The 23420-nt window shown below is 41.1% G+C and overlaps 1 protein-coding gene across 5 annotated transcripts in view; it reads left to right on the forward strand.

Moving 5' to 3' along the window:
• The window catches only part of GALNT11 (polypeptide N-acetylgalactosaminyltransferase 11), a 54743-nt gene that overhangs the window by 28761 nt on the left and 2562 nt on the right, over positions 1–23420 (forward strand). For all 5 annotated transcript variants that reach the window (XM_075082338.1, XM_075082336.1, XM_075082337.1 and 2 more), the window contains 6 exons: positions 1148–1397; positions 4250–4367; positions 6204–6356; positions 8951–9169; positions 12516–12620; positions 22783–22920. In XM_075082338.1, coding sequence (XP_074938439.1) covers positions 1148–1397; positions 4250–4367; positions 6204–6356; positions 8951–9169; positions 12516–12620; positions 22783–22920 — 983 coding nt within the window. The remainder of the gene's footprint in view (positions 1–1147; positions 1398–4249; positions 4368–6203; positions 6357–8950; positions 9170–12515; positions 12621–22782; positions 22921–23420) is intronic.

Below are 23420 nucleotides of genomic sequence, written 5' to 3' on the forward strand. Positions count from 1 at the left end.
TTGATAAAATAAGTTAATATTTTAGAGTGGGTCAGTAAAACAGTAAAACAAAACTAGTATTTGACAAATTAAGTGAGGCAGTGTAGAATTTTCCCTGTTCCTCCCCTGAAAGTAGGTTGTCTGTGCTGGATATTGTGGTCGCAGGATATTTTCTGCATGTTTCGTGTGAAAACTATCACTCTGAAATGTCAATCTGCTTCCTTATTAAGGTATACTCTATTTCTGGTTTCTAATTCACCCACTGAATTGTAATGTTTCTCAAACAAGCTTTAATGTTGTTGCAGTGAGTGATAATTGGGATAAACTATGTTTGGTGCTTTATGTACACTGTGCGGGTTTTACCGTAATATGCTTCCCAGTTAAATTCTTTGGCGTCTGAGAGAGTATGTGCTACTTTCTCAAATAATTTTGAGCAGCAGATAAAGTCTCTTAATTGGTGTTTACTCATTAGCATTGTAATGGCATAATCCAGAGAGAAAATTGTGCTCGCACTCTCCAAGCTGTGCTAGGATTCATTTGAGTTAGTGCAATTTTCAGTCACTTTATTGCTTTTCTGAGCTGCTGGAGTCGTCTTTTTTTTTCTCCTCAGTCAAGTACTGTCTGTTGTTAATGGATGACTCATTATATTTGTATGTTTCCAAGTTGTTTTCTTTAAAGCTCTTTTCATTCAGATGACTTTTTAGATCAACTGAGCCTAAAGGTGTCTCACGGATCACACTGTCCTCTCTGACCATGGCAGATAATCCCCATATAAACTGATGGGACTGCAGTGTTGCTTGCTCTGCGTTAGGACAAACGCACCGCTTTGCTCTTAGAGTGCTGCTCTGATGGTGCTTTGTTTAAAGTACAGTAGCTCTGCTGAATCTGGGTAGAACACATGGCTATGAAACCCTGTCAAAGAAATGCAAATAACTGCCCACTTGAGCAATTCATAGCTAGATGTGAATAGCCAGGATCTACCTTCTGCCTTTGTGACTGACCTAGTCCCTGTGGAGCCTCTGGTTTGTCAGTGTTTCTGAGCACAGATGGTGTTTCTCCTCTGTTACGCAGGGTGGTGAGGATACTGCTGATACTCTGCTGCCAATATGAGTTTGTGTATTTCTTGTTACCATCTATCTTTGTGTTTTGTGTGCTTTGGCCTCTGTAGGGAAAGTGCTGGTGTTCCTGGACAGTCACTGTGAGGTGAATGAGATGTGGTTACAACCTCTGCTGACTCCCATCAGAGAAGATCGCAGGACTGTGGTGTGCCCTGTGATTGACATAATCAGTGCTGACACGCTTACCTATAGCTCTTCCCCGGTTGTGCGTGGAGGGTTCAACTGGGGCCTGCACTTTAAGTGGGATCTTGTTCCTTTGTCAGAACTGGAAGGACCCGAGGGAGCCACTGCTCCAATCAAGTAAGGTTCCTCCTACGTGGGGCAAAGCTCTGTGTAACATATGGATGATCAGAAGTGCTTCTTAAGCATTGTGGAATATATCTGGGTGTGCAGTTTTAGGAGGAGATGCCTAACCTGTCAAATATCTGACTTGTTTATTTTACTTAGAAATAGTTTTGGTTACTATTACCTATTTAATTTAATTTTTTGCATTTAATTACAAATTAGATATCTGTCTTATTAGGTCAAGAAAGCACATTTTTAGAGAATGCTTGTACTGCAGCACCTTTTGCTAAAGACAAGTCTTAAGGGGCTTATGCTATTCTGTATTAAATCTGTCCAATAATTTCACTTTTGAGCTATGCATTGATGTTTGTTTTCGGTCTGACGATGTGTTTGGCTTAATGATCATTTTGATAACCATGTCTGTGCTAGTAATAGCCTGCATATCCCACTAATATAGGTTTTATAATTTCTGTGATGAAATGCTAAAGAATTGCTAGATTGGGAAAATATGTTTTTTGTGGTAATAGAAGGTGGTTTCCTAGCTGATGGGGAGAACATCAGAGCATATGGTAATTTTCTATGTCAACATCATTTTTTGCTTTAGATTTCATTTATATTTTTCTTCAAACAAGCAATTATTTTGTCATAAATCTTCCTAAATGAACACACATGGATGTGAAAACCATCTTTAAACTATTACTCGTCTCTCTACACAATGTGGCAGATGCCTAAAACTGTCTGTTGGAAGCATGTCCATACTGTGTTTGTGGTATGAATTGCCTGAGAGTCATTCTGAAACAAAAGCCTTGGTAAAGCTTAACGCTAGTACTTGAAAGTTACCTTCCTTAATCTTTTAACCATTGGTGGCTGTCGTGCCTGTACAGAACTGGCAGTATCTGGTTTCTACTGGACATGTAACTGTTACAAAGTGATGTCAGTAGCACCTTTTTTTTGGTAGCAGACACACATGGCTCAGACATGAGAATAGAAGCTGTCCCAGTGCGAATCCCTTCATGAGAGGGGCCAGTGTTGGTAGAGCAATGGCAAGAAGCTGATTATGCTTTTTCTAGTTGCAGGTATCCATTTCAGCATGGAAGTCGGGTTTGTAAGGTGGAAGAACTTTTATCTTTTTTACAGACTGACTCCTTGCAGAGATTGTGGTACTTTTATAAGATTTGCAAAGTGAATCAGAAATTGGGCAGTCTCATCTCTCTCTCATTCTCTTTTCTTGGACCGTAAATGAAGAGCATTTCAGGCTGATGCAAGCAACTTCAGCACAAGGTTCTCTGCTGTAGTCTGACAGCTCTGCGTTTAGTCTTTCCACGTCTACCCATCACAAGATTTGGTCTGAGAAGCCAGGAAACTTCTTAAATTACTCAACAGTTTGACTGGCTTCTTTGGAAGGCATCACTGTGACAATTTCTGAAGCTAGAAGGGAAAGGACAGACTGGGAAAATCTGAATGGGGAGCCAGCATAGACCGTCTTAAAATCCTTATTCTATAAAGAACTGTTCTCCCAGTCAATCTGGGGCATGCCTGAAGGTTAGGTCTTGCAGTGTTCAACATTGTTGTTGCATTCCTTCAACTCACTTATAGGAAAAACTCTCATGGAAAAGGCAGAGAACTTTAAAGGGAGCCTAATGATCTAAAAAGATTACATTTTCTGAGTATGAAAGTGACTTTTCCTACTTAGAGGTCTGCCTGCTTTGAAAAAGAAGCCAGATTGCTTTTTAACCTTTGAAAATGGCTTTCCATCAATTGGCTTACATTTTACATTTTAGAGACCTTCATAATGAAATATTTTGGTGTCAGGGATGGAAAAATTGAGAGCAACCTTTCGATACAGGTTTTAAAGTGACAGGAACTGTAGCAGAAAATTTGTGAGAGAACAAGCTAGGAAATCCAGACTTAGGCTTGGTTTCATCATGGGTTTTTGTTAACAAGGATGAGGAAAAGCCTGTTCCCAGCCCTTGTGTGTTTTAACTACCATATCATATTTCTGTGGTGTTTTCACTCTCTTGTACTCTGCTAGGGCATCCACATGTGATACAGTAGCAATTCAATCTGGAGACCGTACAAAAGGGATCATATACAGGTTTTTACAAAATAGTGCACCATTCTAGTAACACATAGGCAAGGTGCAAAACTAGGAAAGCCCAAAGAAAATACCTATGCAAATATAAAAACTGTAAATAACTTACCAATAATCTGATCATTGCATCAGTGATGAAACAATGCTGCTCCTGGTATTTAAATTCTGTCTATGAGAGAGAGTAACATTTTTCAGCAGTCTTCTGGCTTGTGTAATTTAAATTTGGACCTTGTTTCTTGACCTAATTTAATACGGGAAAGTAATGTATGCTCTGGATTCTACTCCTGCAGTTCAGTCAAGCCTGGCCTTTACAATTTGCCCCTGTAAGGCAGGGAAGAGCACATTGTTGTGTGCAAGTGTACTTGTTTGTAACTGTAGGTGAAACAGCTTCAGGTAAAGACAGATCTAATTAAAGACAGCTCCTAAGTGTCACTGTAGAAAACTGGATGAACTCCAAACTTGCACAGGTTTTTACTTTTTTATTAGTAGAGAGACAGCCACTTTGTTCCTCTTTCCCTGTCCTCTCCCTTTTGCTCAAGTTTACTATACAAAGAAATATGGTTTATAGGTATTGGAATAATGAAAGATCACAAATACCACTTACTGCTCAGCTTCTGAAAATGTTTTGAGACTAGAAGTGTGATCTGATGATTTCTAGTGTCTGCAGGATTTAAATTGTATTGTGCAGGTCTAAGCTTTGAGACGAGGTGAATCGACTAAAATTATTGGATTTTTTTTCTCTATAAGAAAATGAACTTTCAGTATTCCTTTTTAGGTCACCTACTATGGCTGGAGGCCTGTTTGCCATGGATCGTGAGTACTTTAATGAACTTGGACAATATGATAGTGGCATGGACATCTGGGGAGGAGAAAATCTGGAAATATCTTTTCGGGTAATCTAGCTTTTATGTGTATTAGAGTACGAACCTCAGTGTCTGGCGGCTGCTTTTCCCTATGTACAATTTCGGTAGCACTGGAATAGCTATTTGCACACAGAAATTGGCACTTTTATTCCCAAGGAGGGTGCCTTCAGCATGCAATTACTGCCTTTACAATAATCTTCAAGTTTTAATGGGAAGATGAAAGAATTTTGAGCTCTGTAGTTAAATGTTTGTGGCTTTTCCTTTAATTGGTGGAGCATTTTGTAATATCGATAGAGAAGCATAAGAAAAGAATAATAATGCAAACTTCTGAAATGAATTTATAAGCAAAGTCTAATGAATTTCACAACTTGGTTACAAAGATGTGTGACTCACAGCAGCACTGATAATAAGTAAGCTTATTATTTTCTTAGACATGTACAGAGCTTTTCAGACACTTCAGCCTTCTTTTTGAGGGCCTGGAAATGTAAATATTTTATAACTAAATTAAGAGTCATGTAGAGGAATCATCTTGATTGGGAAAACAATGAGAATGTTGTAATCAGAAGCCTCAGAAATGATACTTCACTGGGCTTCCTATATTTTATCTCATCTCATCTTCCATGTCACTCCACTGAAGGAGAAACAACTTTTTGTGCTCAGTGTCATGTTTACCACTTCACTTTTATAAGCTGGATTCATCAACAGGTTTGACAAGAGTCTGCCTGAAAATGAGATGCTGTTATGACAGATATGAAAAGGGGATCAAAAAGTGAAATTAACATTAAAAAAACACCAACAAAACCAAACACAACCCCCAAAATTTTAGGTAAAACTATCAGATTGCGGCGTTAGAGAAGTCAAGATTAGAGCTCAAAAAAGAACTAGCATCTCATGAATTTGAGTGACTTTAAAGGGGTATGAGCTGAATAAATCTTTCAGGTTTTCAGTACAAAATGTAATAGATATCTGAGTAGAATTGTATGGAGTGTGAGGAGATTGTTGTTACTGTGTAATACAGAGTTTCAATAAAAAGGGCTTTCAAAAATTGGGGTATATTCAGAGAGCTTCATAAGGTCTGGAAGCCCCCTCTCCCTGGGGAAGAGTTGTAAAGAACTTCAGTCTTTCACTTATCCAGGAGGAGTTTTAGAAGTAACTTGATTATAAACTGCTAATGTGGGAAGATTTTTCTGAGATAGGAGAAAATGTTAGTCTGATAAAGGGCCAATGATGATAATTTGCTGGAAGCTGAAGTTTAAAAAAAAGTAAAAGAAATTTAAGTAATTTAAGGAAGTAGAGTGTAAATGAAATCTAGATCTGGGGTACAGTGGAGCCGGATTAAGGCACCTAAATGTAGTATTTGTATGTTAACAGTATTTCTGAGTTCCCATATACTTAACAGAAATAAACAGCTGTGTAAAATAGGTGCTTATACTTAGTTGAAAAGCTCTGCAGGCTCCCTTGATGATATTGACTGATCTTCAGTATTTATTGTGGAAGCGTAGATATGTAATTCTCACGTAGGCAAATAAATTTTGATATCTTGATCTGTACTTTGAATCCCAGCCTATATGTTTCAGTGTTTTCTAATAGGTCGTTAAAAATAAAAGTTTAGAAAATTTGCCATTTATTTTGTGAAAGCCATGATATGTTATGTGGAAAGTGTGATGACATGACAAAAATAGTCTTTTCTAACCTGAAGATTTATTAATTTAACTTGTCAGAAAGCATGCCACGTAGGAGAACATTTCTGATGCCTAATCACATCATCGTGTGTAAACCTACCCAAGTGTCCCTTGCAGGAGGGGGGGAGGTAGGGAGCCTTGTCAGTTATGTACAGTGAGGTGTGTTCTGGTTTTCTATGGGCAGATCTGGATGTGTGGTGGTAGACTTCTCATCATCCCCTGCTCCAGGGTGGGACACATTTTCCGTAAAAGGCGTCCCTATGGCTCACCAGGGGGACAGGACACTATGGCTCATAACTCACTGAGGCTGGCGCACGTGTGGATGGATGAATATAAGGTAAGAGTCAATGCTAGGTCATGAAATAATCTTATTAACTGCCTTGTTCGTCAGAGGACTGTGTCACAGTAGGGTCTGTTAGTATCTCTAATGGGGTCTTCCTTCTGTAGTCTGATTTCCTAATGTTAATTTTGATTTCAGTTCCTAAATCCTGTAGGATTGTTGCTGGTTTTTTGAGTGCTTAAGTCTATTCCCTGTTATTTCTACTGCCTGCAGGAGATTGAGTTTTATGCCTTTCTAATGAAGTAAAAGATGAGAAAAGAGTTCTTGTAAACTCTGCTTTGCTTTGTGCCCAAATCAGTATTATGTGGTAGCCATATACTACTGCTATATGCCTTCAGGTAGTTTCCATGCTGGTGAGAGAGGAATTTGTTGGTTGTTTGCTTTCTGTTTTAATTAGCAGTCTGATTCTTAGTCTGTCATGCCCTGGAAGATCAATCAGGATTGACTTTTGGATTCAAGGGTGTGTGTTTTCCTTCCTTATCTTCAGATCTTGGTACTGGTGGTTTTAAATGTAGATCAGGTTTTTGTGAAACCCTGATCTCCGAGATGTTTGAGAACGTTTTGGCTTGTGAGATCATAGGATTTGCTATGTGGCCAGCTCCTGTGGTCCCTTCAATTTCTATACAAGACAAAGTTTATTAACTCTATATTCTGTAGATATTTATTTCAAACCCTATCCATTATCTTGATCTTCAGTCAGTTTGAGGAACCTATTAGGGGTCATTAATTTTTATCTCCATTCTCCATCTCCATAATGCATTAGTAGATTTGATCTATCACTTTCCCTTTTATTGGTGTCTGGGCACAGTTTTTTTATGATTAATGATGGCTTTCTCTGAAGCTTGGAATTGATTCTTTGTTATAATTTCCAGCTAATGCTGCTTTGTCCAACAAGGACTTAAACTGCTGATTCTAGCAGTTCCTTATCACAGACTTGTGTCCTGAACTTCTCCAGTTATTTCTAATCTAATTCTCTGATAGTTGCCAGAGACTGTCATTATGACAGATCTCTGTAGGGAAGGCAAGCCTGGAAATATTTTTGTTTTTATAAGTGTGATGCAAATATTTAGGGTCAGTATCATTTACTGAAGTGACTGTATGATGAATAGTACAAAAATAAGACTTAAAGGACCTGTTTTGCAGCAAAGAGCAAATATCAATTAATAAATAAAATTTCATAATGGAAGGGAAACAGTAAAGTTTTCATAACTGTCAAAAGCAAGAAGTAAAGAAGTGAGTTTATGTACGTAGTGGAACTAAATAGTGCAGAAAAGGTAGGATACTAGAATGTGAACTTTAACCAGGAAAGAGACAACTGGAATAGCAGAGCTACTTTTCTGAGGCAGACCAATTTCTGATAGTGACGTCCCGTCTATCTCCAAACTTCCTCAGCGTTGTCCAACAGTCCAATATACTTAATGCTTCCCCTTCCTCTGCTATTAAAATAGCAGTGATACATTAAGTGCATCCAAATGCTCAAATCTTGATAAGGATAGATGAGTAATTTGTCTTGAGATGACACTGTCTGTCATCTAAATATCAGAAACAGCAGTAGGTAATTGAAAACTGTCAGAACCACATTATGGTAAGTAAATTCCAGATGTCTACTAGAGATTAATCCAACAAAATAGCATAGCTCAGTGCCCTGAAAACTGATTTCTAAATGATAGCTAGTAAACAATTTAATGTGCAAATACAATGCCTTTTCTGTGAGCTCTGTAAATCTAGCTGGAGGGACTCTGCAAGGGGATTTGTCTTCTAGTTTTGGTAATAGTATTTGTGCCATATTGTACATTAATGAATTCCTGTTTGTTCCCATTGTCTCTGCGTTGAGTTGAACAACATGTAAGATTGAGCTGGAATCTTAATCTGTCCTTGCCTAACCAGGTACAATCCTGAGTATAATCATAAATTAGAACATGAAAAAAATTGACATCGTGGGACCCTTTCTGGGAGATGGAGATGAATGGAAAAAAATTGGGCTTTACAGAAAGCCCAGGTGACAGTTCTGATTCTTCATGTGAATAAATGCATGGTCCCGCTGAACTTAACAAGACAGATCTGTTTATAGGTCTATTCTGATATGGATTTGTGTTTTTTGGCCTGGTGACTTGTGAAGTTGGAAGGCTGGAAACTGTGGAAGACAAAATACACTTGAACCCCACAACAATGAAAACAATCAGCTGGACAGTCAAACTGATTTAAAGAAGCCTTGTCCAGATGAGGATGATGGCAATATACACGTCAATTTCTGACCTAATGGCTCTAGGATGCCTTTATTGCCAATGGAGTACAGGCCTGATTTGTTTCCTCCTCAAGTTAGTATCTAAAAAAGGTCAGCAGGTTCATGCATGGGAAGCATCTTCATCAGAAAAAAGTAGTCTAGAAAGATTATCTCTGAGTTAGGCAAGAGAAATCTCACCTGCTGTGGCAATCTAAACACTGGAATTTCTTGATGCCAGTTTCAGACTTAATGGTTGAAAGCACTAGCAAAATAAAATGAAACTGAGTTCTACAAACAGGAAAAAGTTGGAAATCAATAACTGAAATCCTACTCCCCTTGCCCCCAACCTGTGTTTTTTTAAATACAGGAGCAGTATTTTGCTTTGAGACCCGAGCTACGGATGAGGAACTACGGGAATATTACCGACCGTATAGAATTGAGAAAAAGATTGAACTGCAAGTCATTTAAGTGGTATTTAGATAATATCTATCCTGAGATGCAAATATCTGGGCCCAATGCCAAAGCTCCGCAGCCAGTTTTTATTAATCGAGCACAGAAACGACCGAAAATAATCCAGCGTGGAAGGGTAAGATAACATTTCGTAAAAATATAGAATTCTGTTTCTTTAATTATTTTGAGTTTATTTCTGAAAGATTTACTGAAATACAAGAAAAATAGCCTGTTTCCATAGAGCATAGAGTTTTAGTTTTGCAGCAGGCTGTCTTGAAAGTAACAATTTGTGTCTTTAGACAAAGACCAATCAGTTTCACTCTGGTCTGTGTTTCAGGTCATCTTCAGACTAGATACTGTTCAATGAGGTTTCTTACCTCAAAGGTCTGAGTTATGAAGTTTTGATGTCTTTAGAATGCACTTTCATGGCTGTTGGTTCTGAAGATGGATTTGGGTAGAGAGAAATTTGGCCTCAAATATTCATGGTCTGTTGGTTTATGATAAGAGTACAACGTAATTAGTTTCCAAACTCATTGCTTTTACAGGATAATTTTCTGCAAAGATGAACATTCATATCTGAGACTGATGATGGCTTTTCTAGTCTTGACTGCTAGATAATGAACAAAAAATGAGTTTTGGTCCTTTATTCTTCAAAGTAGTAGTGGAGAGAGATATTTTTCTGTGTATTCACGAAGGAAATCGTGATTAAATTCATGACTTAGCTCTGACACCTATGTTTATGGGTTTGTATGCAGGCAAAGGCAGCACACAGTTGCATCTGTTCTCTCCAGTGCCAAATTAGTCTGATGTGTGCTTTTTATGGTTCCCAAAAATAATAGATAACTTCAAACTCGAGACAACTTTCTCAAGGCCTTCTCTGTGAAAGAGAAGACCTTTGAATAAACTATTTCCCGTGCACACGGATTATGGTTAGCAGATTCCCTTCTAACTCAAGAACTGGAAGCGTTAAGGAGGGATGCAGCAGCACAGGGTACAGTAGCCGTTGACACTTGCTCATCCTGCAAGTAGATTCAGGCTAAAGGACCTGAGTTCATGCAGAACCTATTGACATCACTAGATTTTTTTGCTTGGAAGCAACTCCGGGAATCCACAAGTTGCGCAGTATTTTTATAATTGTATCCCAGCCAAGCTGTAAAGTTATTTATTAGGGCAAACGTGTAGTTTCCCTGAATAAAACTGATACAATGGGCTAATTCCTGTCATTCTCAAATGCTGTTATTCCCCAAGTCAGACTTTTTTGTTAAATCTAATAGCTTTCTGGTTTACTTTAGTCAGAAGTTTAACTAAGGAATTGCTGATGTGGGGGAGGCTACTGAGGGATCTGAATCCCTCAACAACACTTAAGGGGAAATCCTCCTAGCAATAATTTCCCATGGTTTAATTTGGAGAAAAACTTGGTGCACCCTTTAAGAGGGGGAGACAAGACACAGAAAAATGCAGTTCCTTGGCTTGGTTCTCTGGGGTTCAAGAATTATACCCAGCATTGTGTGAGAGAGTCAGCTTTGGCTCTGATAATGTATAAACTATTTCCAGATGCCTACAAGGAACAGAACGATCAGCCAATGTCACCACTGCGTGCCAGACTCTTTAGGATTCAGGATGAATCACTCCAAATCCCAGCTTATTCTCAAAACCTAATTGGGCCAGAGATAAGTGCTGGTTTGACAGCTGGGGAGAACTGTAATGATCACAAATTGTGACAGTTCTTAACAGTGTTATCGAATACTGATCATCATGGCCAATAAAAACAAGGACAAAAAGCATATAAAACTCATGTAGCTGTATGGTTTGAAAGCCTTCTGTTGAGTGAGGAATGGTGAAAATGAGATCTCTCCTAGAAGTCTCTGGGGTGTAAGGAAATGTTACTTAGAAGGCTTTGTATAATTTGTTTCAGATGTGTGTAGGGAACAGGAGAAACATGGTGCACTTGAGGCTGTTGATGTGCCTTGGGATAGCTATTTCCAGAAATGGTGTTTAGTGAAGAATACGATTTGATATTTGCGCTTTCTAATTTTTGCTATCGTGTGATGGAGCCATCATTTCTTTTTATTACTGGAAGTGTCTTTTGGTTTCTAAAAATCTGTAGAATAGATACAAATGCCAAGACAGCTATGTATGTCTTCATAATAAAATGCAGCTAGCTAATTAATCAGCCTAGCCTTGAGTTCAGGACAACAAATTCTTTTTTTCTCTACATTCAGCTCCAGATTGGAAATAATTATTTTTAATCCAGATGCCAGATCTGGGGCCCTGCCATCTCTTACTCATGCACACACTCAATGACTGTCAAATGCACTCCCATGCACTTGGTAAAGAGTGGGGCTCTGCTGCGAGGAAGGAAATGGCAGAGTTGTGGCCATTGCTAGAGTAATTGTCTTTCTCCTTTGTACCCTGGGCTGCATGCAGTGGAGTTCTCGATGTGCAGGCAGTGGTTGCTGCCTGAATAGCCCGATCCCCACCACATTGGGGGAAGAAAAATTATCAGGCTGGCCACCAGTTAGTTCAGGGCATGCGTATAACTTAAAGCCAGAATAGAGGTGTTTTGTCTTACTGAGTAATTCTGTGGGGTTACACACATCAACATATTAATGATTCTCAACTGTTTGAATAGGACAATCTAATCTCAGGCTCTGCAGAAAATCTTTTGTGTGACTTTTAGGGTGGGCATTGTTGCCCCACCAGGAGAGGTTGCTAACTTGCTGGGAACCTCCTTGTTTGCTCTACTTGTTTACAGTTTGCATCCTAGGGTGGGCTCCTGACCTGAATCTAGTCCCCTGATACAACATTACTCCAAATCAGACTAGGCAGTGGATTTGAACTGGAAAGAGCATTTGGGCATGTGTAAAATTTTCCCTTCTTCCCTGATATGTCACTAAAATAACTTAGCTGATAACTACGACTTTTCAGTTACCTGAAGAGTCTTGAAAATCAATTTGCAAACAACGTAAGTCTCTGAAGTTGCTTGTATTTGTGAAATTCCTTCTCCTTTTTCAAAGAGGCAGTCCTGCTTCATAGAGAGAGGCTGTGGGATGAGACTTATGCTTAAGCTAAACTGTAGTAAAATGTAGTTTGTACAGCACAGTTGATATTCCTGAGGTAGTGACTACCTGGGACCTGAGACTTTCATGGAGAGTGAAGAGGGGAAAGAAACTTGCCAGAGTATGGCCAGTATGTGATGAGCCATGTTGTGTCTACTGCCCTTGTACCATAAAGAGGGAAATCTTGATGTAATTAGAAAGCAAAATGGAGCTATTTGATGCTGTTTTTTCTCCAAATTATCTGAAAAACAAAATGGTATTTCAAAAGGGAAGGTTTTTATAGTTGCGGGTTAGATGTTTTGTTTTGTTGCTTTTTTTTGTGAACACACTGAATCCTAGGGCTTCCAAAGTATTACCATATGTTCCCTTTGGTATGTGATGTTTGTTGTTTACTCTGTCCATCAAAATGTTTTCCTTTCATAGTTGTATCACCTTCAAACCAACAAATGCCTGGTCGCCCAGGGCCACCCAAGTCAGAAAGGAGGCCTGGTAGTGGTTCGGGAGTGTGACTACAATGATCAAAATCAGGTATGATATTCCTAATTTTATTGAATAGTGGTTCACATCTTACAAACTGCTAATACGTTTTCCTACTGGAAAAGTGCCCTAGTATAACATCTCATCAGCAAGCAGACCGATTTCAGAGTATCGTTCAAACCACAAGGCTGGCTGAGGAAACTGTGGATCTTACTGCTCTGTACCTGCTAATGCTGAGTGTTGGATATCATAATCTCCTATCTTTATGGCATGGATCTCGGTATGTGGCTGAAGACTATCCTTAAGTGGCTCCTCGTGGGTTCCTAATCCACTGATTGACACTTCAGAATTGGAAGAAGCTCTTTCAGTCAGTTCCTCAGACCAGGATTTAAGGCAGCCTTCTCCTGGCCTGCTGTTCTTTGTTTACTGTACAATTAGTCATCTGCTGCTGGGGTAGCTGTAGTTCGGGGTGAATGAATGATTTGTTATCTTGAAATAGAAGGAATTATAAGGTATTTAGAAAATTCTTTGGTTACAGGTGAGGACTAATTGTGTGTGGATATAAATATCTAATGCGAGTTTTTACATTACTACATGAAGCCTTTGCTATTACACTTCTATTCTTCTGGGCAACAGAAATTCAGGACTTGGATAAACAATCTCCAGGGTAGAGAGGTCTTCACTAATGCCATAAAGACTTTTATCTAGCTAAGAACTACACTGAGAACATTATGATTTGAGTCCATGAGCCCCAAGTCTAAAAACTAGATCACGTGTGAAGAGAAAAGTAATTAAAGACACAAAAGAAATGGAGCATGGGATGTAATGCAGCGTAGCTTTACCAAAGGTGGGTGGTGCTAGACTAACTTGATACTTTATGAAATGGGCAGTAGTTTTCAGGATATGGAAACTGCAGAAGTAGAAGCAAGGTAACTTGTAATAGTCCCAAACAAAAAGTGTATGCTTTGTCAACTGACTGGACTTTCTGCCTCCTACCTGTGGGTCTTATCAGTTGAGCGTGACAGAGGGAGACAGTGTGACAGGTGTTAGCCAGTGTCTGGGTAAGTGTGGTTGGCCCTAGGCACGTGGTCTCCAGTTGCCACTTAAGCAGGACCAAACAATACATCCCTGCACTTTGCCTGCGGAGTACTGAGTAATCATCTCTATTACCAAATTGTAGGTCTCTGTTTTAAAGGTAGATGAATTTGACCTGGAATGGGATTCAAGGTTTTCCTGTGATCTCTTCCGTTAGCTGCAAGAAAGCCAGCAAGTCTTACTGCCTGTGTAAATGTAATAGTAGGTGGTTGGCACCAGGGATTGTACACTTACAGTGCCAGAGGTGTTATGCTGCTTTCTGAGCTGTTCAGTCTGTGAGTGGGAAAGCAGCAATGACTTCCAGTGGATAACATCCACAGTCGGAACAGATGGGTCCTCACAGTTACTGTTTCCCCTCTCCTTCTTGCAATATTTCTACCAGTGAACTGCCACATGGCTGGAGGAGAAAGTCTGGTCTTCCTTATCAAAACCTTTTTTTATTTTCTTCTAGAGACAGAAACTTCAGTTAGTCTTTTGGTGTTGAGAAAGACAAATTAATGCTCAGAGCATTGATCTTTGGCTTCTTTTCTCATGAATCTAGTTTACTAGTGGTAAATTAAGCAATTAGTTCTCATAAAAAACTGGCCGTACTATCTTTCACAGTGATTTTGTTCTCCAACCAAATATGTCAACCAACCCCATGGTATTCTGACATTAGCCTTATTTTGTTCTCCTAATAAATCCCAAGAGTGCGTTCAGCCAGCTTTCTTTCATAGCCTCTTCAACAATCTTGCTATAGATATGCGAGAACAATGTAGAGAAAGATGACAATTAACAGCATCTGCTTATAAAAATAGGAAGAAACTTCCTGAGTATTGGAAGCTTTTAACTGTTGTTTCTGGTAAAACTTGACCCATTGGCATTTTCAGCTGATTTTTGCTCTAGAACCATTGTTTTATGCTTTTGGCCTAGTAAGGTAAGCCTGTACTAGACCTGGTGAAAGGCAAGTACCCAGCTACCCTGTCCCTGGATGCCCACTGGCAGCAACTTAAGTGTGTGTTGCTTAATGCACACAGTGCAGACAGTTAATCTGGAAGATATCAATCTACACTTTGTGAGCAGTATTTTTCTTTAGTTTTTTTTTCTGAGCCAGAGATGGTACTTTTTTAGAGTTTTTGTGTTTTCATGAGTGTCTAATTGTATTTTGACCTCATGCAAGCTTTCGGCATCCGGTGGCAGTGAGTACCACAGCTTAGCTGTGCTTTCTGAGGAAAAAATTTGATGCCAGCTAATTTTTCCCTGAGGAACAGGAATAAGTTATCGCTGTTTGTCTCTTTCTAGGCTGCTTTTGCTCTGTGAATAGATAACACCCTCCTTTGAAACTACATGCTACTGCTCAGTAAGTTGAAGGAGCAATGTGCAGTCTACCTGGGAAAACATGCAAAGGGTTGGGAAAATAAAACTGGGCTGCCTTAAGACTCATTTTTTGCAGTTCTCTTGGTTGGAAAGTGATCTTCTGTGTAATACAGACAATTCATGCATGTGAGAGCTGACCTTAAAGTGGATATGTGAGGAAACCAGACTAGATTCACTGAAGCTATAAGATCGGCCTTACAAGCAAGTCTGTTTTGCCTTTAGTTTATGCTTGCTTTGTTTTCTATAGCCTTCATTGCTGCTCAGAAATTTCAAATTCTCACTTTTCTGTTGTTTCTTTTAGATCAAGTTGTTATGTGACTTTCAGTCGTATCACCATTATGGGTAATACTTTTAATTGATGTTGACTTAGATGGTCATCATTAAGTACAGGTAAAAATTACTCAAGCAGATCATACTATCCTGTTTTCTAGGACCTGACATGACAGTGACATTCAGTCATCTACTTATTGCTTTTTCCTTCTATACCAAAAAAAGTGGTTCTCACAAAGGTGATGCATCTAGAAAATATTTTAAAATTTTTTGTCTTTCTCTAAGTTATAATGAAAACTAGGGTGTTTCATTAGCTGTAACAAATACTTGGTCTGGGATAATACTGGGGACGGAACACAAATTTGGGAATAAGTTAATAGCACAAGTAGAAGAGGTGACAATCCTATAGAACGAAGGTCAGTGCAGAGAGGTCTAAAGTAACAGAAGTAGCAGAAAAATTGATGATGAATTTTGCAAACAGAAGACTAACATGGAATGAGAAATTTTGTAGTTGAAGAGTGGTCGTGTGAAGGAACTTCCAAGATTGCTAAAGTAAACACTCTCCTGAAATTCCAGAGTGTCTCTCACCTTTCTGGAAACAAAACTGAGAATGCACAAGGTAGCCTACACCACAAAAACTTTGGTGTTAAAAGAGGATAGAAAATATTTAAGCACGTTAAAAGTCATCATGAAAGACTGGAGATGTCTGAAAAGTGGAAGTAAGAAACGGTGGTGTAGGTTCTACCCAAAACCATCATGCCAAGGTTAATCAGGTGGTGATTAGGAGACAAGGATGCTGAAGCAGGCTTTGGGCTGGACACTGCCCTAAAGCAGGAGGAGCAGAAGTAGTTAATGACAAACTTGGAAGAGAAGCGTCAAAGAACACTAAAAAGGAAGGTTTTGGCGTGAATAGCCAACATAGGACTAACTAGTGGGAGTGTTTGTGATCCAACAGCTAAAAGAAGATTGGGTTTGTCATGTAGCTAATGTGTACTTGCCTTCTTCCTGACCTAACTTGGCTTAAAGCATTTCTTTCTCAAAAAAAATCTCCTCTTGAAGTCTACTGATTTATGTGAATTTTTTTCTCCTGTTTGTTTTCAGATGCGCTAGGTTGACTCTTAAGGATTACTTTCTGTGCTGTTGTAACCTCTCCTCTGTGTGTTCACTTCGTTTCAGTAATGTAACCTTTCTCCTACTTAGCAACATATTTAAAAATGAGACTTTTGCCATTGCAGCTGGGGATGGTGCTAAGGTGTCTAAGCATGTGCATCTGTGCTCTGGGCCTTTAAAAGAACTGATTTGAGCAGGGAATTTCAGAAAAGCTCTATTAACACTCTCGTAGCGCCTTATAAATGTACAAACTTTACTTTACAAACTGTTCAAGAGCCAGAGTCTAGAAAGATGTGCTCCCGTGTGCCATTCTTCTGTAAAATCTTTCTCCCTAAACCTCTAGATCATGGCTGTTAGTTTGCTTTTCTGATACAACACATGTCTAGAGTGAGTGTGAAGACACGTAAGCTAAGTCTGCTTGCTGCTTTTTCCGTAAACTATTGAAGGAACATAATTCCACGGTCCCTGTAACAATTGTCATGCAACATCAGGAACACACCGAACTGTGAAACAGAAAGCTTGTATCTGCTTTGGAACGACCTTCAGGAGCATGTTGGGGTTTCCAGGATAGCAATAGCTCAAAACAATGATTAGACCTCCAAACTTTTCTATTCCTGATGATTTTTCACAAGTCATTTGGTGCTGTGATGTCATTGTTATCCATAATAACTGGAGCTGAAGTATATGCAAATAGCCGTGATGATGCAAATTGCTGGGCACATCTCTTCCTCAGTGCTGAGGTAGCTTTTTTGCACTCTTAAGCTAAATTCTTGTCTTTCGAAAACTGTCTGACAGAATAGTACAGTAGTGCCAATCCAAGCAACAAGGGTTGTAACGGATGAAAGTACTGGAATGCTTCTCCTGCCGGCATAGTTCACAGCAGGGATTTTCTTTCACACAAAGGACTGTTTCTGTAGCAGTTACTGTCTTGTATGTACTGAAAACTTTCAATGCATTCTTCTAGTGCTAATGCAATTTGCAGACCAAATAAGAGTATATATCCTCAAAGCTTTGCCAGTTGGCCAGCTATGCCTTTTGCTACACTCCACTGCACTCTGAAAGCCAAAGGGTAGGCTGATGCTTCCTGGTTTATTTCATATCACTTTGAAATATTTATTCCCTAGGAGCTTCCCTTTCTACCTGCTACAGATTCTTTGATTTATTTATTCCTTAGGTTGGGTGATAGGTTTTGTTTTAATACAGTTGTCTGTATTGACAGTGGACTCAAAAAGCTTCTATAGGTACTCGATTTTTCAAAAGGAAACTATATTATGGGCCGTCCTCCTAGATGGCGAGGTATCATTTGAGCCCTTTCCTCACTTGAATTTCCTCTGAAGTACTTCAGCTAGCTATTATCTATTTACATTAATCTCGCTGTAGGAATAATTTCATCTTTCACCAAAAAAAAGAATCCCAAACCCAAACTTCATTAACACAGCCCTGTATCTCTTTATTATGGTAAAAAAAATAAGCCTAGAAGAGGGGTCACTGGGATATAGGGGTTTATGGAGGGAGTGAAGAGCATGCCTCCTTTACCAATAGTGGCAACCTGGAACCAGTTAGAAATTCAAATGTTAGTAAAATGAGAAAGCAAAAAAGGTCCACTGTCCAGTCCTCAGCAATGTCACACTGCTCTCCTTGCAAGCAGTTAAATTGTAGTCTTCACTGAAACTGTTTGTTAAGCTGTATCTGAGGAGAAGCTCTGTTTCTACCCACCTATCTGTATGTAAATGAGATTAATGAAGTCATCTTACCCATCAGTCCAGGACAACACTGGGTGATTTGCTTGTGTTCTGTGGGGGTGAAGTAAAATCCTGAAGGTACTAGAAGCCCTAGGAAGCCTCAGTCTTAAATCTGTAAATTGTAAAGGTAGTCCAGACAGGGGAATAAATTCAAAATCCAGTTCTTCCTAAGCTGTACCTGCATGTAAAAAGGTTTATACTGGCAAAGTTAATACTTTGGACCTCCTGCCATTTATTTGGCCTCAAGACCTGCTCTAGCACATGCTATGTCTCTGTCTGTAGGTGACCAGAAGGATACATGCACTGGCTCTGCTCTAGCAGGGCAAACGCTTACCCCATTTCCACTATTGGAAAGTCAAACCAGCTACTGCAGTCCAGGTGCCTGGGCATGAGCAGGACCTCTGTGCCCCGGCAGCCAAAGGTGAAGGCAGTGACTCTGGCGGGTGGGACACTTGGGCAGGCATCTGGTCACGACCAGACCTGAAACGCTTTGCCTTACGGAAGATCTCTAGGTGCTCTGGGGACATCTGGGACCTCAAAAGGGTTGATCAGCAGTTGAATGGGCCACTGCATCCTGAGACTGAAGGGGTTCTTGCACCTTTCCTCTTACCCTGTTGCCTGTCTTGAGAGGCAGGGAAAAAAACAGCTGCTAGAAAGAGGCCAATCCTACAGCATTCACCATAATTAAATTGTTTATTAACCAAAAACTTGTTCGATTTCATTATGGAGAGAGGTTTTTCTATAACATCTTGTTGTGGTTTAGCGGCAGCTCAGCCCCACACAGTCGCTCGCTCACTCCCCCACTGGTAGGTAGATGGGGGAGAGAATCAGAAGGGTAATGCTCGTGGGTTGGGATAAGAACAGTTTAATAATTAAAATTAAAAGAAACAACAGTAGAAGTGCAATGTAAAGGAGAACAACGAGAGGCGCAAAGCCCCGGGGGAGGGGGAAAGGAGGGGAGAGGGGGAACGAACCGCCGGAACAAACCGCACGCGCCGCAGCCGCTCGCCGCCCGCCGACCCGACGCCGCGCCACCCGCGCGCTGCCACTGCCCCCCCTCAATATACTGGTCATGGTGTCACATGGTATGGAATGAACCTGCCACTGGCCAGTCGGGGTCAGCCGCCCCCACCATGGCCCTGCCCCTCCCAGCCCCCCCCGCCACGCGCCAGAGCGCGGGAAGCTGGAAAGGTAGCAGACCCCCACAGTGAGGAGAATTAACCCCTTCTCAGCCAAAACCAGCACACATCTCCCATTTAGGTTTTATCTGAAAACAGAAACAATTCATTACAGTCTAATTGCCTCCTGGTGTTTTTCTTTGAATCTCATGAAAATGGTCAGTGATTTTCCTTAGACCTGTGGAGCAGATCAGTCATGTCTCTGGGGGACAGCAATTAACGGTGCTGCTTTCCTATGTGGTGGGAGCTGGGCAAAATTCCAATTTTAGAAACCAAAACCTGTCAGTGATGCTCTCTTAGGTGCCAGGAAGTAGATGCAGGATGAAAATATCCTGCACCTTGTCTGTTACCTTTTCTTTAATAAAATATTTCTTAAATGAAATGTCATTTTTTGTAGAAAATACATAGGAGGATAAAGCAAGACATCACTCATAACAGAGGTATAAATCTTAGGCAGGTACCTTATTGATTATAGACTTTTGATATTGTACTTGAGCCTGGACCCAAGCAAGTCATGGACAAAAAGAAAATGAGAGCAGTTTATTCTCCTTGTAGGTCAGACACCAGTGGTGCTAGGAGCTGTTTCCTTCCTATACTGGGCCGTTGCTCCGGACAAGCCTGTAACACCAAGAGATAAACATTGCCCTTCCACTCTTCAGCAGCAAAGTAATTAATAAATGTTGGAGTGTGCAAAGGCTTGCAGTTATATAACAAAAAGCCCCATGGGGTGGCTTTGCTTTCCTTGTGCTTGCATCTGTTAATGATCTGCAAGTTCATACCGATACTCTCATCTGAGTTTGGAACCATAACATGTCCCAAATTCGGGCCTTTTTTTCTTCTTCCCTTTGTTTGCTACACCAAACACATCATTAATTTGAAATTAATTTTGGCTGTCTTGTATAAGCCTTTCTGGAGAAGTATCCCACTGGATTTAACCACTGTTGTGTGTTCTTTGCCATTACTCAGCTTTTGATTAAAGGTCTGCTCTCTGTGTCACTGTAGCCCTCTCTCAATTCTTACCAGTTTCATCATTATTCTTTTAATAATAATACTTTTCTGGCAAGTCCTGCTATATGTCCGTTCTCTCCTCCTCTTTAATCTTGCTGTGCTTTCTTTCTTGGGGCAGGGTTTAAACAGAAAAAGTATGTTAGAAAGCACAATTGTCTGAGGTGAGGGCAAATTTTAATGTAATACCTCCGCTTCCTCAAAGGAGTCCTTCACTGCATTATAATAGTCACTGTGATAATGAATGAGCTGCATGCTTTTCAGTCGTGCTGTCCAACTGAGGCAGTGTCCTGAATCACAGCTCCCTCCAGAAGGATGTTTCATCAGACAAAAAAGAAAAGTAATAAAAATCAGTTTTATTTGCCTGACTTTTCTGCTTGAAATTTGATATTCTATACTCTGAGTATGAAACTCATGTGGCCTTAATGGGGTAAAAACAAAAAACAACAACCCACACAGTGGGTATGGTTACTGCAGCACTGAGCTGTGTGAATTCAAAACAGGGCTGGAAGAAGAGTGCCCAGAAGAACTTTCTGTACCTGGGCACAGGTGCTTCTGGTGTTGTTATGAGGAGCTCAATTCCCTCTCATTCACAGAGGCAGAAGTCAGGGGAAGGGAGTTGATGGTGGTCAGTGAGGCAGACGAGCAGGGATGCTTCTTGTACTCACCAGCATGGTTCAGGTCTGGCAATGGCAGCAGACCCAGAGACCTGGTCATCTGTGCTGTCGCCTGCTCACCATCCAGAGGGGTCAGGAGATGCTGTCCATGTGCCATGTGAATGCAGGGGCCCCGCCGCACATTCAGAATAGCAGCTGTTTGGTGTTTAGCCAGGTGGTCTCAGATTCTTCCCTGCACTTGCAGAGTTACAGTTTTCACATACCTTCTCCTCCTCTTCCCTGCCCCTTCCTAACCTAGGGTATTTTCAGGTGTACACATCAAAATTAATCTATTTCTTTGCCTTCTGGCCCAGGGATTAGTCACCCATTGTTTATGAGAGCTCCAGGTCCTCTGCACAACTGATACTGGCCCAGGACTTTGCAGGCCCGAAGGCAGGGAGGGAGGGAGAGAGCGGGGACCAGCAGCTCCTGCTGTTAGACAAGTCTGATGGTCTGGCTTCCCTGAACCTTCAGCTGTGGCAGACATGCCTTGCTCCAAAGCAAGGTTCAGGCAGCCCAGTGAGAGCTAGCAGGGTACAGGCATGAGCTGAAGGTGCCTGACAGTATTTTCCAACAACAATAAAAATACCTGCTTGTGCCTAAGTAGCATGTGGGAGAGGACAAACTGACAGGTTGAGCGTGTCCTTGCTTCTTGTTAGAGGTGACGGTTTTCAGTGTGGTAATGGACAAACTCCTGTAATGTCATGTAAATTCAGGAACCCAAATGCAGTTAAGCTGGAAATGTGAACAAGTACATTCTTGCTTTAGACATGTAGGCCCCAGAAAGGAGCTGAATTCAGTTCTCACCACTATACGAGCTGCTGGGGTGTTGTGTAGGTTCCTGAGGTCCAGGTGAAGATATTTTCACACTGGTTCAGCTAAAAGAAAGTGGGTGTGATATGGGAGGGCTGGTCTCCCTCTAAGCGTGGCACAGCTAGCAAAAGCAGTTTGGCTGGGGAGCAAAGGAGGATGTAAACCTGACAGTTATGGAGCATGTCATTTCAGAACGGTGAAGCAGTGATTTCTTTTGCTCCCCAGAGAGCAGGATGGAAAGTTTCAATAGCATCTGGATGTCAGTGACCATTTTCTAACAGAGTGAAGACCTCTGAGTACCAGGCCACCAGCTGCAAGGAGGAGGACCCTGGCACCAGAATTTGCACAGCTGATCTTGGTTTCTCATCATTCAGCATCTACAAGCTGACCCCGGAGCACAACGTTAAATAAATTCCTATGTGTTTATGGGCAAATGCAGCAGCTTCAAAGACAATTGAAGATACCTTTTGGCCTTGTGTGCCTGCCAAGCTACTTCCCCGCAGGCTACTTGGGCCACCTGCTGTCACTCAGCATCCTCCTCTGGCCCCCATGCTGCTCCATATGTGGAGTCGATCCACTAGCCCTTCCTTCATGAAGGATTGTCTTTGGATAAGGAGATTTACTGCCTGGCTTAATGACTTGGCTCAAGAGAGCGGCTGGTCACCTGCTTAAAGGTCCACTGCTTGTCTGTCGCATTATGTTGTCTAGCTGCCTGGACAGGAGGAACGTATGGGGGCTGCTTAATTATAAAAATGCTAGTACAGAGCAGGATTGCAAGTGGCCCTTCTAGTGCCTCTGTGTGGGCTGACACTGTGTGATGTTGGGAAGGCACCAGAGCACTGTAGTTGTATTTCAGTTGCTGGAAAAAAGGCAGCCGGCGTTGCAAGGCACATCTCTGACATCCAGGTGTTCCTCTGTAGCCGAACAAAACATGCAAGGCACCTGCCATAAAACACTGGGTTAAATGTCTTCCTATCTTCTCTTTCAGGTCTGGATTTACAATGAAGATCATGAGCTGATTTTAAATAATCTCCTTTGCTTGGATGTTTCGGAAACTCGTTCGTCTGATCCACCTCGTCTCATGAAATGCCATGGATCCGGTGGCTCACAGCAGTGGACGTTTGGGGTAAGTGGAGTGCCTGGCATATAGCATGTTGCTTGTAATTAATGACTCGATAAGCGATACTACCACTAACAGGATATCAGGGTTGGGTTTAATTATGACCAAACCTCAGACGTACCAAGCCAATTGTGCTGTACTAGGCCCAGCCCACAGTCCAAGCAGCAGGTACAAAAGTTACACAGCTTTGGTGGCTGCATTTCAGCCTGAACAAGACTGTCCTTGAGCTCTGGGACATGCAGGTGTTTTTGTTTGCAGCATAGGAAGGATTCTGCAGTCCCATTTAGCCTTGTTTCTGCTTGTCACTGCCACCTGCAGCGCTGTGGCTCACAGGGACATGCCAGAGAGAACAAAATCCACCCCACGGCTCTTTGTTGTGTTGAGTTTGCAGGACTAGGAGGCAGGAGCTATCCACGTGGTGATTCCTGCTTAGTGCTTGAAGCAGCACAGGGCAGAGCTGAGGACTGAGAAAGGAGGGGTTTAGGGGTTTTTGCAGTTGCTTCTGC

This window comes from Phalacrocorax aristotelis, chromosome 2, assembly GCF_949628215.1.
Source record: "Phalacrocorax aristotelis chromosome 2, bGulAri2.1, whole genome shotgun sequence".
NCBI lineage: Eukaryota > Metazoa > Chordata > Aves > Suliformes > Phalacrocoracidae > Phalacrocorax > Phalacrocorax aristotelis.